Here is a 20,189-nt window from a genome sequence, read left to right on the forward strand (position 1 = left end):
GCGTGGCTTTTCAGTGATCTATGGCTCTGTCTATTAAATGCCACTCCATTTGAAAGCAGGTGATGGCGATTTAGCGGTAATCAGGGAACCGGCTTTACTGACGAAATGCGCGTGACAATCTCATGCGATATATCGTGCAGCCCTACTTTTAACATAATTGAATTTCAGGTCCGGAGAGTTCCTCGGTGCTTGATACACAAGCTCGAATTGATACGGAAAAACCGACACCATCGACACCATTCATATAAGTCCTCATCCTTTTGAAATGCATGCAAAGTGAATTCGCAGCTCTGAAAACAGCATCTTCTCGACATGTCAACAACACAAACCAAACTCTTCCAGGCCTCAGCTACAACTACAGTGTTCGAGGGCAGGTCAAAGTAGACGTTTTTCGTGTGCAGCCAATGAAGACCATAACCTGGCATTATGCAAATTTGTTACATTGTTACGAATTGTTGATGAGTCATTTCAGAGGTTCAGAATCGATTCTTTTAGGAGACAATAACATTATTTGTCACGCACTTTGAGATTTACAACTTTGCAGACCTTTTACATTTACAATCACAAACAGCTATATTACAATGCATGAAAGATAATTAAAAAAAAAAAAAAAAACATAATAGGGGCACTTTATATAAATACATAAGTAGTAAATAAATAAATGAAACCAATAAACAAGACCCTATTTGACAATAAGTTTGACAATAGAATTCTGACTGGTTGAATACAAATTTACATAGTCTATACAAATAAAAAGTAAGTTAATTAAACTACTAAATCAATAAGAAATGCTTGTGTAATATAAACCAAAGTGACTTCATAAAATAAACTGTAACGCCTACAGCAAACACAAACTATGCCGGTACAGGACAGTACAGGAGCTCATTTATTACTCGGTTTTCATGAGATGGTAATTTTTAACCCAAGCCTGCTGGACACAAAATAACATCTCTTTATGACTGACCATACATACAAAATATGACCTCATAACTGGTTACTCGCCAAAAAGTTTTTACATATCTCAACTTTCCATCTATTATAAAAACAAATGATGTTGTAAAATACCCATTATGCATTTTGGCCGTGCTTACAGTTCAAACTATGATTCATACTTACAGGATAATCTTTTCTGTGGGATAGAGGTTGAAGCAAGAGTAACTTTATTGTAACATTTTATTATGTCTCAGTTCCCTGATTGTAAACAAGGCCATTTCTCAGAAATAATATTTTAAAAGCATGAGATTACAGCCAACACAATGTTCATGTTGGAACAGTGTGAAGTTTAAAGCTTTAATACACCTCTCTTTGACCCAACCTTCTACATAAACTTTAGAACAAGATCATGCAGGATTAACGCCTCATATCAAATAAACAGATATGAAAGGTTATATAATTACAACATAACTCAAGGAGATAATTCAGTCCTGAACTCTCTAAGAAGATTAAAGGTGTGCGTTGGAAAAACATCCACATAAACCATCTTTCTTTGTGGTCCGGCTGCCTATGAAGAACAGATATGTGGAGTATAGTTATTTCTATGGGAGAGTAGCCATGCAATTTGTGACTCATGAAGTATCGAAACATACCCAATGTGTCTGACAAAATCTACTGCAGTCCAAAACATAGCCACTTTCAAAGTAGCTTTAATTCTATAGACAGTAAATGGCAAAATGTCCTATTGCAATGTTTCTCCACAAGTGGGTCGCAAAACCGTTTTGAGTGGGACGCAGAGTGTGCAGTCAAAGAAACAACAACAAACGTAGACTATGTTTTTCTGATGAACTTATTTTGAAAGACATGCATGAAAGCTGTTGACACTTCTGTCAGATGCAGTTTAAGTATCAGAAAAACATGACCAGTGTCTGTTTAGTCAAGTTTAGTCAACTATGGCCCAGTTTCACAAACAGGGCTTAGATAAAGCCAGGATTAGGCCTTGGTTCAATTAGGGAATTTAAGTAGCTTTTATAAACATGCCTTAGAGAAAAAAAAAAAAAAGTTACTGATGTGCATCTTGAGACAAAAAAAACTGCACTGACATTTTAAGATAAGTCAGTTCAAGTTTCTTTCAGTTAAAACAGCTCAAACATGCATTTTAGCCTGGGACTAGCTTAAGCCTTGTCTTAACCTAGCTTTAGTCAATGAAAACTTAGTCCCATTTTCATCATGCTGCATAATGGTTAAATTGATAATGAATATTCTGCCCAAAATTATAAATCATAATGATTGTTGTCATTTGAGAAATTAATTTTTTCATTTCATCAGAATTACTGCACTTTCATCTAAGTACAAAATCAAGAGAATGTCTACTCATATGCATGGTTTATTTTACCTCATAGTGTCCTGAATTATTATAGGCCATTTATCATAAAAATGAATATACTCTCTACATTAGGAAAACTGGTAAAACAAGAAATTTCTCTCAAAAATAAAAAGTGAAATTCCAAAACAGTAATTCCAGTAACTCCAAATTACGTTTTCTCTATAAAAACAACAACAACAAAAAAAGACTTTGTATTGTTTCACAGAGGTTGAGTAAGTGCATGCATTCAGCTACCACAAAAATTGCAAACAATACGGTCAAAACCATTGTTTGGATTTATTATAGATCATCACTGAGAAGGTTTGATGGGAGATTTAGTTGCAGCAAACAGCTCGTGAAGGAAAACAGACTAACCGAATGGCACTTTTATTTAAGCAGAATATCTCAATGAGGATGGCTAAACTCCAGTTTACTTGTTTTGTTAGTGTTTTCAGATCATCTGCGCTTCTTCTGCAGTGTAGAGAGAGCATGTGCACATGGTTGCCAGATAGCAAAGATTAAGTAAAACACTAAACAGAAAATATATCCTTTTAACAGAAAAGCTATGATTCGGGGGATTTGAACTCTTGACATCTGGCAACTATGACCGTACAGGCTTGTAATATGTTGTCTTCTCTCTTTTTTGACAATTTTTTTTAAAGCTTTTTATTTATTTTTTTAAACTACATTTTAGTCTAACTACATATTTTCATCAGCAATATTGCATGTTGATATAGTCACAGTTTAATCATCGTAGCCACTCTTTGATTGTGTAAAAAAAAAAAAAAAGAAAAACAAACACATGGCCTGTTGTGGGCTGTGCTGCGAGAATAGTTGAAATGAATTCTTCAATTAGATAACTCATAGCACACAGGGAAAATAATGACATAACAGAAGCTAAGCTGTTTTGATGCAGGTGTTTCTCATTTTGAGGCAGTCGAGCATAACATCAGGAAAGCGTACATAGGAGAAACAGACTGTGGAAGCAGTCACTTTTCTGTCTGAATCCATCAGTGTGGAAAATAACTGCACCACAAATGATAAAGAAACGAAAAGGCAGAATTAACTCAGCATTTTGCTAAGAAAGCAAGAGCATCCAACCGCCAACATATAAGCGCCTATATAGCAGACAAATCAAAAACATCTTTTTTTTACAAGAAATACTTGGGCGTACTATGAATCAGATACGTATCAAATGGTATGGTAGGCTAATAACACGGTACTGACTACCACATTTCCTGTACATTACCATTCAAAAGTTTGAGGCTAGTAAGATTTGTAATGTAAACTTTGGTAGAAATTCCATTGTGCATGGATTTCATTACATACAAACTAAGCAAAATAACCAAAAAATATTATGGTATGTACCATGAAAACATTAAATGTATCTGAGGTATCTTGGAGTACCATATAAATGTCATGTTATAGGAATACAGTAAATATATATAGTACCATGGTTTCTCAAAAATACCATGAAATTACAATCTGATGTCATCATTGCATCATTGTAGTGCCACGTTTCAGTTATGTAAGTGTATCGTTTCTTGATTTCATCACCTCACGAAAAAAAAAAAAAAATAAAAAATAAAAAAATAAAAAAGCTGTGAACAACAAACTGGGGAAAAAAAGACACAGAAGTTGTTTTTTCACAGCATGCTGTCCCTCTCTCACTTTCTATAAAATGCTCCTGGAGAGAAAAATTTACCATCGCTGTTGTTTTTGAACTCAGAAGAAGAGGTTGTTGTCAAAGACCTTTAAACCGAATGACGTCCATTTCTCTATTATCAGAAGGCCTTGTCCCACGCATGACTGCATTCCATTTTTTTAGATTGAAATGTATTGCCAACTGAAGGACCCATCCATACACTATGCTCCGTGACCAGATTAGTAACACTATATGACACATCTCCCACTGCCCATCATTAATTCATTCAGTAATACTGAACAGGGATGTTGTTGTGTTGCCATCGCCTGGAAACTAATGAGTATCATATCAGAAGAGATACTTCTGATATCAAACCATTTTATCTGAAGTACTTGTTTCTTAGACATGGTTATATTCATGCTGATAGCCAAAAACAAAGCACTCATCTTCTCAAAAAAAGAGAAAGAGAAAAACCCCAGAAACATTTTCTGTTTGACCATTTGTTTTTCTCGTTCAATCTCTCCCTGAGGCAGGGTCAAAGTAAAATTGCACTCTGTTACGTAATTATATAAGAGCACTTTTCATAAATTTTATATCAGAGGTACATTTCACAGTTAGTTCAGCTATTTAAAAATACTGAGCAACATGGGAAAAAATTAATGTCAATTTCCCAGGTAATAGAAGTCATTAATGCCTGCAGCCTGACAAAGCATTAGTTCTCTTTACAATATGCTGTAATTTACAGTTTATTCTTATGGAAGACGAGCTTCACGCTCATACAGGGGCATTTGAACACACCATTATTGATTACAGCTTTGTTGAATTGAAAACACTCAATCCAAGGCTATGTAAGCACATTAGGCTGCATCCCAATCTGTCCATTTAAATGTAACTCGCTAGCAATGGGAAAGTATATACTCAGAATAAATGACTAAACAGTACACTAGTTTTAGGACATAGTACCACATACATCATAAAAATGTCTGATACCACAGAATGTGATAAATAATAGTAAAAATAAATACGTAATCAATCAATCCAACAAACAAATTAATAAATAAATTTAAAAAATATATTTTTATTATTTTCAAAAACAAACACAGTAAATTCATTAAAACAAAATAGATATATAAATATTAATTAAAATTTTAAGTTAATAAATAAAAATAAATCAGCAAATTAAATAAAAGTGAATAAATAAAATAGATGAATAAATAAAAATAAGAAAACAATTAAATAAAAATAAATGTGTGCTTTGAAAATTCATCAAAAAAGTCCTCTAGGCATATTTCAGCATATTTTCAATGCAGAACTGGTGCTATGATTCAGAATGCACCGATTCTACAAACCCGATTCCAAAAAAAGTTGGGACACTGTACAAATTGTGAATAAAAAAAAGGAATGCAATAATTTACAAATCTCATACACTTATATTTTATTCACAATAGAATATAGATAACATATCAAATGTTGAAAGTGAGACATTTTGAAATGTCATGCCAAATATTGGCTCATTTTGGATTTCATGAGAGATACACATTCCAAAAAAGTTGGGACAGGTAGCAATAAGAGGCCGGAAAAGTTAAATGTACATATAAGGAATAGCTGGAGGACCAATTTGCAACCTATTAGATCAATTGGCAACATGATTGGGTATAAAAAGAGCCCTTCAGAGTGGCAGTGTCTCTCAGAAGTCAAGATGGGCAGAGGATCACCAATTCCCCCAATGCTGCAGTGAAATATAGTGGAGCAATATCAGAAAGGAGTTTCTCAGAGAAAAAAAAAAAAAGAAATGCATAGAGTTTGAAGTTATCATGATCTACAGTGCATAATATCATCCAAAGATTCAGATAATCTGGAACAATCTCTGTGCGTAAGGGTCAAGGCCGGAAAACCATACTGGATGCCCGTGATCTTCGGGCCCTTAGACGGCACTGCATCACATACAGGAATGCTACTGTAATGGAAATCACAACATGGGCTCAGGAATACTTCCAGAAAACATTGTCGGTGAACACAATCCAACGTGCCATTCGCCATTGCCGGCTAAAACTCTATAGGTCAAAAAACAAGCCATATCTAAACATGATCCAGAAGCGCAGGCGTTTTCTCTGGGCCAAGGCTCATTTAAAATGGACTGTGGCAAAGTGGAAAACTGTTCTGTGGTCAGACAAATCAAAATTTGAAGTTCTTTTTGGAAAACTGGGACGCCATGTCATCCGGACTAAAGAGGACACAGACAACCCAAGTTGTTATCAGCGCTCAGTTCAGAAGCCTGCATCTCTGATGGTATGGGGTTGCATGAGTACGTATGGCATGGGCAGCTTACACATCTGGAAAGGCACCATCAATGCTGAAAGATATATCCAAGTTCTAGAACATATGCTCCCATCCAGACGTCGTCTCTTTCAGGGAAGACCTTGCATTTTCCAACATGACAATGCCAGACCACATACTGCATCAATTACAACATCATGGCTGCGTAGAAGAAGGATTCGGGTACTGAAATGGCCAGCCTGCAGTCCAGATCTTTCACCCATAGAAAACATTTGGCGCATCATAAAGAGGAAGATGCGACAAAGGCCTAAGACAGTTGAGCAACTAGAAGCCTGTATTAGACAAGAATGGGACAACATTCCTATTCCTAAACTTGAGCAACTTGACTCCTCAGTCCACAGACATTTGCAGACTGTCATAAAAAGAAGAGGGGATGCCACACAGTGGTAAACATGGCCTTGTCCCAACTTTTTTGAGATGTGTTGATGCCATGAAATTTAAAAATCAACTTATTTTTCCCTTAAAATGATACATTTTCTCAGTTTAAACATTTGATATGTCATCTATGTTGTATTCTGAATAAAATATTGAAATTTTAAACTTCCACATCATTGCATTGTTTTTATTCACAATTTGTACAGTGTCCCAACTTTTTTGGAATCAGTTTATAGTCTCACATACTACATAACAGTTACTCGTAGTGTTGCGCCAACAAACATAATTTTATGGAGGAGGTGAGCCTTCACTGGATAATCAGTCAACTTCTGCAGATTGCTCTACTGGGTAATTTGAGAATTCAGGGTAGAGTTACTTCCTTAAGTGTGCTTGAAACAGAGCAGGAGCCCACTGGAAGCTTGACCCCTGCTCATAATTTTAGCAATTACGTTGAGAATTTGACAACAGGAAGAGGGGGGGAAACATTCTCAGTTGTGAGTAAAAGACTTACTCCAGGGAATGGGTGAAAGTTAAAACATTTGAATATTCCCTTTTGGTTCTCCCTTTGTTAGTGGTTTATCTACATCTGCCACTGTCAGTTCCTCAATTTTTTTTGATGTCAGTCAGTAAACAAATTCAGTCCTTCAGAATAAACATGACTTGTTAGTTCATGGTTCTAAACCAAGGTTCTTTTTTTTATTTTACATTGAACATCTGTGTGCATTTTGCTTTTTGATTTCACAGAGCAAGCTGCAGAGAAGAGAAAATCTGAGAGTGGTACAAAACATTACAGATAATAAATTACTGCTCCTGCACTCATGGGCAAAATTAAAACAATTGGAGATGTTTCCTCAGATACATCTCTGACATGAGTCATTTCATTTAGTGGTGATGCTTATGGAGACAAATATGGGCTTTAGCTGCTTTGTTGTTGAGCTAGCAAAGAGTCCAGCCTCTGACTAAAAACACACAACAGATCTAGGTCATTTACCCTTGCTACCAACTTATACTGTAAACAGCAGTGTTTGTTTACATGATGATGTCATTGGACCTTCTGGTCATCTTTGTGTATCAGATTACTTCACTTTTGCATTACATGGCCGTGAAAACAGATCTTCTGAACTCCAATCCCTCCCAACCGGTGCTGCTAATGTGATTAGCAACTCATTTTCCATTACTACAAGTTGTCTGAACATCTGACCAGCAGCATCTCATATGTCACTGTCAGAAATTAATCAACATGAAGACCTGTATCATATGCAAAAGGTCAACCTCAAACGATAGGAGAAGTTGTGAACCCCACTGTGGCCCATGTGCCCAAAATAGCCAAGGCTAAAATTCGAACACCAGACATGTAAACCATAACCACCAGCCACAACAGAAGTAACACATGAAACATGGTGAACTGATGAGGTCTTATTTGGTTATGTGTTGCTTAAAGTTGTACAAAGGTGTGTTTTGCTTAAAGGTGCACAACTTTATTTTTTATCACTAATAGATAAAATGTACAGATCATGTTTCAAGTTTGATTTTGACAGAACAAAGCAGTGAAATCTGAGGTGAGCGAGTTGCATTTACAAAATGAAAGATATTTTTTGATGTTTCTTCAGAGGAAACATCCCTGAATCAAATAGTTCCTCACAAAAAAAAAAAAAAAAAAATTTCATTATGTGAGCTGCAGCTGATGATTATCAGTGAACATGGACTTAAATTTGAGTCTGTTCCTCACAAAGCTATAGGCATTTACAAGACAGAATAAAGGTTATGCATACAATGCATTCATGCACAACAGTAAAACAGTAATTCAATAAAATATAATTGTGGCAATTAGTAGGTTATTCTCTGTCCTACAATGCTAGTGTTTTCACAGATATTCTAGTTATTTTGTTGGGCAATCCTCAATTGCACATTGGTGTTTCAAAATGGTTCACATGGTTCTGGGAGTGTCACACATCACTTTACTCTGTTGGATACACAGTCCACATGTCTGTCTGCTCAGCAGATCCATATTAATAGTTACTTATTTTACTCTCTTTTTGACAAGTGCTCATTTTGGATGCTAGTGTTAATGTCTGTATATATTTATTTATTAAACCTTTATTTTTTACCTAAACCTCCCTTATTTCCTTGAGATTAAAATCTCTTTCAAGAAAGCTATTTTAGTCTAATCCTGCTCATGCAGGGCCATTATCCTGCAGAGTTTAGCTCCATCCTGCCCCAACACACACTAGAAGTTTCTAGTAATCCTGAAGACCTTGATTAGCTGGTTCAGGTGCGTTTAATTAGGATTGGCACTAAACTCTGCAGGATAGTGGCCCTCCAGGAGCAGGATTGGAAACTCCTGATCTGAAATGGCAACATAAAACATAAGATCAGAAATAAACATTTTTCTGTACATTATCAAAAGATAGTGAATGGTTAAATACTGGCTGTTTTTACAATTTGAGTGATGAGTAAATCAACAAAGATAAAGATGGTCTAACTAAAGAACAGTTCTATGACTGCTGCATGTATTCAAACAACCTTTACCTCAGCATAGGGTGAGATTAAAGTATTGTGATACCCCTGGACACAAGGTTCGGCTAACCATGTTAAAGGGGATTTTGGGGGGCTGTTTGGCCAATCAATTAAGCGAGGAGGTCTTTGTATTTTATAACTGACAACATTTATACCTGCCTGCAACGGTAACTAAAAGCAACATATAACAGAATTGAACTTTGCAATATTCTTTTGAAATTTCTATTCATCAAAAAATACTGAATAAAAAATAAAATAAAAAATAAATGTATTATAGTTTCTACAAAAATATGAAGCAACAACACTTATAGCCCCGGTTTCACAGACAGGGCTTAGATTAAGCCAGGATTAGGCCTTAGTTCAATTAGGGCATTTAAGTTGCTTTTATAAATGTACACAAAAAAATAAAAAAATAAACAAAAAATAAAAACATTACTGGTGTGCATCTTGAGACAAAACAATAGCACGGACATATTTTAAGATCTGTCCGTGCAAGTTGCTTTCAGTTAAAACACTCAAAAATGTTTCTTGAGCATCAAATCAGCATATTAGAATGATTACAACCCCCAACGTTTGAATGGTAGTGTATATTATGTTGGAGACTGGTGAAATTACCAAATTAAATATTTACAAATGTATATGTTGCAAGCAAAAAAAAAAAAAAAAAAAAAAAAAAAAACTGAGAATACATGGACACTTAAGAAGGGCTGTCAATGGACAAAGGTGCTTTTAAGAATCCAGATTGTACAGTAAAGCATCTACCATCAAAGAGTAATGAGGCCATGCTAACTAGCCAAACCTTGATCCCTTGATTTATACTGCAACCATGAACTTGCCCTACTGGACTAAATCTCATTTGCAGTCCATATGTAAACAGGCATGCATGGAAATGCCAATCAATAACAGTGAGAGGAAACCTTTCTAACAATTTAGCCTTGAAACCTTGAAGACCTTTGGCACAAAGCTACAGTTTTCGACAGTATTTCAGTCTGGCAGTGTCTAAAACAACATCCTAATATTGAGGAGGCTGCTTACATAATTTCAAGCTATTTAGACACCGTGGGTTCAAACAATCCTTCACAGTCTCCTGAGTAAATAATGAGTGGGGTTCATCAATCCCCTTATATCACAGTTCACTCAAGGTTAAAACTCATGCCAGAGTGCCACGCAGAAACAATAAAGTGAGCAGATTTTTCTTGTTTTAATTTCACATTAAGAATTAATTGCATTAAACTGAGCCTCTGCCTAGTAGTTAGTGCATGTTTCTACACGTAAACCCGAGTTGTTCATACAGGCTATGGGAGTCCAAATGGCATCATTTGCAGATTGTCCACTTTTCTAAATGTAATTTTCTTTCCTACATGGTCATTATGGAAATTATTAAAAGGAATAATTTACCTTAAAAAGAAGATGATTCTGTCATTATTTACTGGCCTTCATATCATTCTAAATCTGCATGCTTGATTTCACATCCTGTTTTGGTTCATTTTGATCTCTTTGTCTGTGTTGTATTCATATATATTCATCCGCACCAGAGTTTGTTTGGAAGTGGACCAAGACCCACCATTTCATGTGGGTCTTGGTCCGCTTGTTTGGTGTGACCAGGGTTCAGATGGCAGTGTTCACTTATTCAAATGAACCGCATTAACAGAGCAATCACACCAGAGTTTGAAATAAAATCTAAGCAAACCTACCAAGTGTGTACACACCCTGAGCTTGTTGCTTGTAACAATTATGTAAATTTTTTACCTTATTGGAATCGTTAAGAATCGGAATCACTAAAATTCAAACGATACCCAACCCTATTGTCAGTAAATGTTAAATATACAAAAGAGATTTTAGTAGTAGTGTTTGTTTTACAGTGTATGCTATCCCCAACTCTAAACTGCAACAATCCACAAATCCCTCACCTAAGAAAAAGAAACAAATGAACTTGAAATTCAACAATACGTATAAATGTAAAAGATGCACTATACAGTCAAACCAAAAATTATTCAGGCATTTTTTGTATTTTTGATATATTTTTACTAGTGGGTGCAGGACATTATAATCCATTTATGTAATTGAGGATAGCAAAGTAAAAGTAAACTGTGACATATTATACCCAAAAATACTTCATACAGTGTACTACCAGTAAAATTGTTAAAAATTTGGAACCAAATATTATTCAGACACTTTGACCTGACCTTGTTTTGCTTAAGTGTTATCTGAGATTACTTTTTTCCTGACACAGTTTAACTTGAGATCTTTTCACATTTTATTACCATCAACTATAGTGAATAAACTGTATTAATACATTAAATGTTCTAGCTGTCTGAATACATTTTGGTTGACTATTTCCAGAGACACAAATCAATTCATTAAATAACTGTTTGAAAAGAAAACACAAATATTGATATTTTATAAACAAAATTAGGAAGTGCATATCCATTCCTTTAGTTAAAAAAGACAAAAAGGCCATAAGTAAAGTTTATTGTGACAGTGACATCTGAAATTTATTAAATTATCCCAGTTTACTGAGTAGTTTATCTAACAATTCTGTCTTTTCTTCATGCAATTGCGAGTTCTTGCAGCTCTTTAGTGCAAAAACATCATCACTGTACATCTGCCTAACCTTAACATTTCCCCTGCTCCATTTCCAACTAAATCATGTTCCTCTGGAGGTTAAACAACTCACATTACTGAGCTGTGCTGCTGCGGTCAGCCTCAACAGAACGTCCCGGTGTCACAGAAGTTCCCACTGTCCTAAAAGAAGCATGTCCCCCTCTCACACTGCACTGTTCATTATCCCTTAAGGTTTACTGGTGTCAATAGCCCTGCAAAATCTCAGTAGCAAAGTCATGTTTCCTGTGTTGACAAAACCTCCCTCTGGACATAAACAGATGTGTGGTTTAGAAGCATGATAGAGTATACGTTCTTGCACATTTCTTATATGTGGAGTAAAAGGAAATTGCCGTCTTGCTTCTTCTTTATTTGGACATGTTCATTCATGAAGGAACTCCCAAAATGACAGAGAAGTATGCCAGATGTCAGTGTCTGCTAACAAACATCAAACCACACCACACAGACTACATGGATACAATGTAACTTAAAATGAATATTCTGGGTACAATAAAAGTTAAGCTCAGTCTTATAATAATAAAAAAAATTATTTCAACATCTCCCTCCTTTTCTTATTAAAAAAATAAATAAAGTGTAAAAAAGTAAATGAGGCCAACCCATGAATGCTAACATTTTTAGCATCAGTAATGTTTCAATAGTAAAGTCACAACACTCAAACAATGTGCATTAACATGGTTTTAGTGTGGAAAAAATCTAACACTACCCTTTTCTGTTTCCTGGTTTACAATTTCATTGACAACACTTTGACTAAACTAATAATAAAAATAATAGGATTTAAACAACTTTACAGCTCAAATAATACACAGGTTTAACAGAATAACTAATGTAATTGCTTTTATAAAATTACAAGCATCACAATTCTGCTTTTAAAACCATTGTAAGTTCTTCAACATAACCTTGACTTTTGAATTGGGACACAGTGTGTATATACTGTATATAGCAGGCAGCAGGATAAAACTGGATCATTCCCATTATAAATCAACAAAGCTGTTGCACAATGTGGCAAAACTAGATCAGACTTGCAGTGTAGACAGCTTTGTGGTTATAATGGGGATATATAATAGGATCAAGTTTTGTCACCATGTTTGTTTGCTCGCAGTTAAGGTGGGCAGTATATCGGTCTAAAACAGTACCCAAGATAAGATTAGTGCATCCCAAATCACAGTATACACTGAAAATAGTAAGCCGCAGATGCCTGGATGATACTTTTTGTGGTAAAAACTGACAAGCCACGCAATATCGCGTTTATTATCGAAGGCGATTCATCTGCGATAATGAACGTGATATTGCGTGGCTTGTAAGTGATCTACGGCTCTGTCTATTAAATGGCGCTCCATTTGAAAGCAGGTGATGGCGATTTAGCGGTAATCAGGGAACCGGCTTTACTGACGAAAAGCGCGTGACAATCGCATGCGATATATCTCCCAGCCCTAGGAACTACCTGCTATTACTGGCTGTAGTTTTAAGCCTCTGGCCAAAAAAGCCTCCGATGACGCAAAATGACGATTTGTGCGTCATCTGAGGCTTTTTTACAGAATAAAAATGCATAAATCTCTCATCTCGGGCTGATATGAAGGGGGAAATCACGGTAATTCGAAAATACTAGTGGTATTCTACTAATACAAAGCTTAATGCTAAATACTGAAGTAACCCTTTAAGTAAATCCAACAATTAATTTTTTTGAGTGTAATTATTAATTAAAAAGGTCTTTGTGTAGTGCAAGGAGAATCATGGAGGCCTAAATAAGTCATCCGTTAGCAGTTTCATTCTCTCAATCGCATATTCTCAGCCAGCAAATTAATCCATTGAATGTGATTATTCATTATCAGTATCATTATCAATATCATTATAAATAGTTGTTGCAGCCCTATGCAAGAAAGGGTTTTTTTTTTTTTTTTTTTCATTGTAATTCATTGATATGGCCTTACTACACAACCAAATCATCACCAGCATGGTACATATCACAGTATAAATATGCAAAGTCCAACAACAACAGCAACAACAACAACAACAACAAAAACAGTCCTATTATAATGAACATTGTACCCTCCAAGCACAATGGATGTCAAACAGCACAAAGTAGCACAAACTGTAGACAGTGCACAAAAGAGTGTTGAGCAACCAGGACACACTTCCCTAAAACAAAACAGAGGTGTTTGCCAAGCCTTTCACTTTCCCTGGATCCTCAGGCTTAGTGTTTGATAACCCAGTATTATTAACAGAATCCATCTCAAACAGCGCCATCACTTCACTAGATCGAATACAGATACAAATATATGAAGAACAGACACCATAGTTTACATTACAAAATGGTTTGGTATTACCGCAGCAAAGTTTCCACATAGGTGTTAACAGGCTATTTGCTGGTATAACAGTAAGCAGTACCCTTATAATAGCACCAATCAAACAACTTTGTCAGCTTTACTGCTTTTATGCAATCAGCAGCTTCAAATTCAACACCATTTCAGTTTTCTGAATACATTTTGTTTTCATAAGTTTATATTCTAGAACAAACCCCTACTGTAAAACCTATAAGCACAATTGTGAATTTGCTAAACCAGCGTTTGAGTTTTAGGGGTTAAGATTATTTTGACTTAACCATAAAGTAAACTAAATGCAAAACCTGCAATATTGATGTAACCTACAGCAAAAGTATGCAATCAGTCAATAACATTAATACATTAACTGCCAATATCCAAAGCTATATGAAGTTTATTTTTGAGGATTTCTTACCCTACACCCATCAGAAGCAGCCCACGCTGGTGACGTATAATTCCTTCTCAATGCCATTGGAGTTCCATTAAAAGGTTCCCCCAAAAGCCAATGCTATCTCTCTCATCAACACTGGACCAAGCGAAACCAATAAATCAACAGCAAACAGACAGGCATACTGAGGATGACATCACCCGTAATGGACACAGGAGAAACCCTAAACAGATTAAGGGCAAATCCTCTTAGCAAGTAGCCATTCACCAACACTCTACATCCTCTACAGGTCCAAGAAACCCTGTTAAAATAAATGGATGGTTATTTTTAACCCCGGAAATGGACTTTCACTTGTACAGTCCTATCAAGAGATCCTTGACAGATAATTCAGACTGATTAAATCATAACAACGCTGATAATTCTGAGAACAGTGTATAAGGTCATAAATGATTCACTGGTCAAAATACGACTAGAAAAAAAACAATAATCAAGGAAAGATAAATATAATTATTTTAGGCTTGCTAATGTAATATCATTTTGAGGATTAAGTCATTCCTGCACGGTGGCATTAGTGCAGAACTGCCAGTGTTTCTGAGCCTTTGTTCACACTTTAGTATAAACAGTTTATATTTGATTGTAAACTTTGACTGTTTTGCAAGTGATAAAATCAATCGATTTATTCACACAGCATAATTAAAATATTGCTAAAGCAATGGCATAAGCATCAGCATAATGCTTTCTCATGCATAATCAAAACTGCTCGTTCACACATTCACCACATAGCTCAGAAGCGGTATTCAAGAGTGTGGGTTTAGTGTGCATTAAGGGCACTGCACTTGGGCATTTTTAAGACATTGGACAGTCTTGTGCACTTACTTCCTGTGGCGTGCACAAGCTCTCAAGTGGCCGAGTCTGCAAGTGTGGGTATTTGGACAAGGCAAACACATCTTTAAGCTAATTTTACCCCAATAAACTGTATTTTTTATAAGTAACATTTGCATTACACAAGTGACAAGACAAAAAAAAAAAAAAAAGTTCAGGAATCTCAGATCATTTTATTGACTCCGATCTTTAAGAATTGTTCAGCAAAATGAATGAGGTCATTTCATTAATTTCGTTCACTTCAGCAGAACATAATTGAAATGTTAATAGACAAATTCCTCACCACATCAACTTATGAAAACACTGATCACATTTAGAATAAGAAATACTATAATGCAGCCAAATTGTGAGAAACAAATTAATAATTCATTGCTTAGCTTGGTCTTTCGACTATGCTGTCTGTTAGTTCACCTCACCTCCCAATCCGAGTCGTTCGTTCTTTTGTGATGTCATATCCCCAAAGGCTGAAGCTATGCAGTGTGTACCCGACACCGAAATGATTAGTTTCCCCCTCGAGTCTTCGGGTCTGAGTCGTTTGACTCAGAAATTCACAAATGTATAAACTCTAAGAAGTTTGAGACCAGAAATGGATCACGTAACTGTTTAAAAAAAAAAAAAAAAAAAAAAAATGCACTTGTTTGTAAGGAAGGTTGGGTATTATTAACTAATGTCCGTATACAGATATGAATGAACGACTTAGACCCAAAGATTCGAGAAATGAACTAATCATTTCTGTTTCCTGTACAGAACCTATGGGAAATGAACGAATCACTCTCTGAGGCAACTCGTTGTTCCCAAGTCATATTAAAGATTTGTTCAAAAAGAATGATTCGTTCCTGATCGACCCATCACTAGATGGCTGAGACATTACAAAACGGTCAGAGGAATATCACTGGAAAAAGAAGGGTTATGATCAGGCAAGAGCTTTAGGACCCGCGTTAATTTTAGTTTAGCTTTCCAGTGCTGGAGAGACCTAAGCATGAAGGTCAGAATATGGATGCCAAGGTTGCGTTGTTTCTGCTCAATACACGAGTAACACTGGCTTTGCTATGAAGCAATGAAGAGAAGGGGTGTGTTTTTTGGGGTTGATTTCAAATATCAACAGTGTTTCTCAGAAATCTCTTACTGCACCTTTAAGACTGGAAAGGAAAACGTTTTTTAACATTCAGAGTAGTGCTGTCAAATGATCCAAAAATATCCAAAATAAAAATTTGTGTTAACATAATATATGTGTGTACTGTGTATAATTATTATGTATATATAAGTACACACACGCATGTATATATTTAAGAAAAAAAAGTTTATATATAAAATATTTATATATTATATAAATTATATATACACAGTACATACATGCAAATATTTCTTAAATATATATGTATGCATGTGTATTTAAATATACACAATAATTATACACAGTACACATATATATTATGTAAAAACAAACTTTTATTTTGGATGCAATTAATCATGATTAATCGTTTGACAGCCCTAATTCAGAGCCACTCTTTTTCATTTTGTAAAAGTACATTTTTTTATTATTATTTTTATTTTATTTTAGTAAACTAAAGTTAGTTTACTGTGTTTATCCAACTGATTTGTCAAATGTAAAAACTTTTGAGAGGAAGTAAAACTAAAAAAAAAAAAACAGTGTGGCAAAAACCAAAACCCTGATAACTACACCAGCCACAGAAACTGTCTGCCACACCTTTAAGCATCAAAGACATGTTCAGGACAGTGTCGCAGTGTTACTGTCTTTGCATTCACAGGCTTTTCTTTTCTGGGGCAGTATTCATGAGGGAAGGGTGAAAAGGGAAAGCGGCTATTTAAGAGACCTAAAACAGGGTTGATGAGTGAAAGCATTCAGGTTTGGGTCGAACTACTGTAAGTGCGCAACACAGCTTTGCTATGCCCACATGGCTGAGACAGACCACCACCACAACTATACAACACTGTTCGCAATAGTAAATATTACAATGAACTGTCAAATTTGAGAAGTAGGTAATTTTGTGCAGCAAGTGATATTCCATGAAGAACAGTAAAGAATTGATTACTCATGCTAAAAGTTAAGGTGTCATTATTCTATACAAATTTATCAAATCTGTTTCTTCTGTGTACCCAGATGGATACTTTCAAATCAGTAAAAATTAAAATAAACATTGAAGGTCCAAACCTTTTGAGGGTGTTTTACATGAAATGAGATGCCTGAGATTCAATCATACATTCGGTTTTTAGACATCCGTATGCATGCAAAATCTGCTGTTTGTGCATGAACATACTTTTAGGATGAAATGCAGTTTTTCATGAAAACCCAGAACATGTTTTTTGACAAATTTAGCAACATTCACCCTTTAGGCATATGCAGCAAGACTATACGCATGGTAAAACGTGTGACTGAAGCATGCAACAATCCTTTAACTCTTAAGAGTAAGTATTGTGGTATATACACATAGTACTGAATGATTACAATAATAATGCATTTTAAATTGTTACTCTAGGTACTTTAAAAGAAGTCCACAATGTCCATGGCTAAGGAAGCACAAAGTTCATTATTGATAGTATCAGATAATGTATTTTTGTAGAAAATATTTTTTTCCTCCTTTAAAAACAACAGTATATCAATAATCCAGATAGGCCTACTTAAATCATATCTTAAGTTCTGCTGGCTACAACATGATAGCACATGCAGATCAGGCCCTTTAATGATTATTCACATGAAGGTTGTATAAATATGCAGTAGTTGGAATCCCTTTATGTAAACAAATAGGAGTGGGGGAAGGTAAGCCGCACTGTTTCTCAGAAGACTGTCTTCTGCACGTTAAGTCTACTAACACTGTGGCAAAAGGGTAGATGTCTCTCTCTTGACCTCTTGTTCCCAATCACTTGACCTGGCTGTAAGTAAATATTAGATGACATAGCTCTGAGAGTGACAAGAATCTCAGGTATCTGATTGGTGTGACAAAGCCATCTAATCCTCAAGCCAATTAGACGTCACTCCCAGTGAAATGGGTCTGACATAATGCTGGATAAACCAGTCAGAAAGAGTGTGACAATGACTAACCTACTTTTCAAGTTAGACTATCCCTTTTGATTTTAAGAACCTATTGTATGAAACATGCAAAAGAAGCTTTTGCTTTTTATGCCATGTATGAACCAAACACCACATATACAGCTGAATGAAACGGAAACCAGATGAAACTGCATGCGAGGACATTCGTGTAAATGAGCACCTACAAATTACAGCTGAATGTTAGAAACTACCTCAAAGAGTCTGCAAGCATTGAGACATACAATATTGTATGAATGCCTCTAGACTAACAACTTAAAATGAAATCCACAACCCATTTAATTTCCATAATGTGGCACATTTCCATATGAAACATGATAATAAACAAGAAAATAGTTTAGGCTGAGACTTTTATCCATCAGGAATTAATTGTGAAAAGTGACAGGAGGATAGATAGATAGATAGATAGATAGATAGATAGATAGATAGATAGATAGATAGATAGATAGATAGATAGATATGTTTTTTATATCATCTTTTGCATATGCTCTTTTAAAACTCATTTGTATTAAGTGTTATTTTGCATTGAAACATCTCCCCATTTTATCTAACAAAAGGACAGTTCCAATTGCATAATGTTATTCAATATTTTGATAAAACAAACAAGTAAATATTAATATTTGTAAATTTATATTTGATTAAATATACAATTCTTTGGGTGGTCTATTAATGAACAAACTGAATTGTTGATCACAAAAAATAAATAAATAAATAAAATTGTCACACTGCTGTGAGGTTTTGCAAATGTGTGCCTATTAAAACGTAGGCTGCTTTGTCACCCATGCATGCAATATAGAAACTTTATCTTTGTAGATAAAGTATCTCAGCATGTTCTGACGAAAGAGGGGAAATCTATACACCTGTAGTATCTCCCAAACAGACTCCAAAACGAACTTAAACCCGTTCTACTTAGAGAAAAAATATGGGAAATATTTCCCAACGTGTCAACAGCAGCATTGCGGAGCGTTTTCACTCAAACAAACACACCTGCAGTCGCGCGCTTACAGCGGTGATCAAACATACACAAACTGAATGTCTCATGAGTGTTTAGTAGTGCTATTCTAATCAATGTACTTTACCATTTCATCCTCGTCCCCTTCATTTTCTCCTTCATCTTGTTCATCCCCATTTCTTGCTTTTATGTCGTCGCTGCATTCATCAGAATCGTTTCCTTTCACTTTTCCGTCAAGACCCACACAATCTGAGGAGTGACATTTAAATTCCTCAAATTGTAATTCGGGTTCATACGGCTCGGTTCGCGTCTCGCCTTCTGACAGCGTGTCGGAGCCTGATGAATTGTCTCCGCCGCCACCTCCAAATGTTTCTGACTGCTCACTCTCCATTGCCCTAAAACATCTCGTTAATTGTCTTAAACTAATGACATGCTGAAGGACAACTTATCTGAGCTCCAGCTAAGCGCCCGAGAGAACTTCCCTCACTGTGGTGCTGTAATTTTAACTGACATTAGTGTTAATCAGCCATTGAAAGTGAAGTTTGTAGTGCAGCACTGTAGCGCGTCCTGCTCAACTCATCGCTGCAGTGTCTTTAACTGAAGTCTGCGCTCATTGGCTAAGCAAGCCCCGCCCATCAGCCAATGAGGAAAGAGCGCGCTGGTCAAGTCCTTTTAAATCAGTGGCGCACTGCTGACCTTTGAGCTCTCAGAAAAAGGTTTGTCCAAAGAACACCGATAGGTGTAGGGTTGTCATTTACAGCGGGAATTTAAACGGGACTGTATCTTT

The 20,189-nt window shown here is 35.7% G+C and overlaps 1 protein-coding gene across 5 annotated transcripts in view; it reads right to left on the reverse strand.

The window, feature by feature from the left end:
- Positions 1-20,002, reverse strand: part of mast4 (microtubule associated serine/threonine kinase family member 4) — a 146,658-nt gene extending 126,656 nt beyond the window's left edge. For 4 of the 5 annotated variants that reach the window (XM_048189916.1, XM_048189918.1, XM_048189915.1 and 1 more), the window contains exon 1: positions 19,530-20,002. In XM_048189916.1, coding sequence (XP_048045873.1) covers positions 19,530-19,793 — 264 coding nt within the window. In that variant the 5' untranslated portion in view covers positions 19,794-20,002. The remainder of the gene's footprint in view (positions 1-19,529) is intronic. The other variant, XM_048189917.1, reaches the window with a different exon arrangement.
- Between the last annotated feature and the right edge of the window lie 187 nt (positions 20,003-20,189).

This window comes from Megalobrama amblycephala, linkage group LG4, assembly GCF_018812025.1.
Source record: "Megalobrama amblycephala isolate DHTTF-2021 linkage group LG4, ASM1881202v1, whole genome shotgun sequence".
Lineage (NCBI taxonomy): Eukaryota > Metazoa > Chordata > Actinopteri > Cypriniformes > Xenocyprididae > Megalobrama > Megalobrama amblycephala.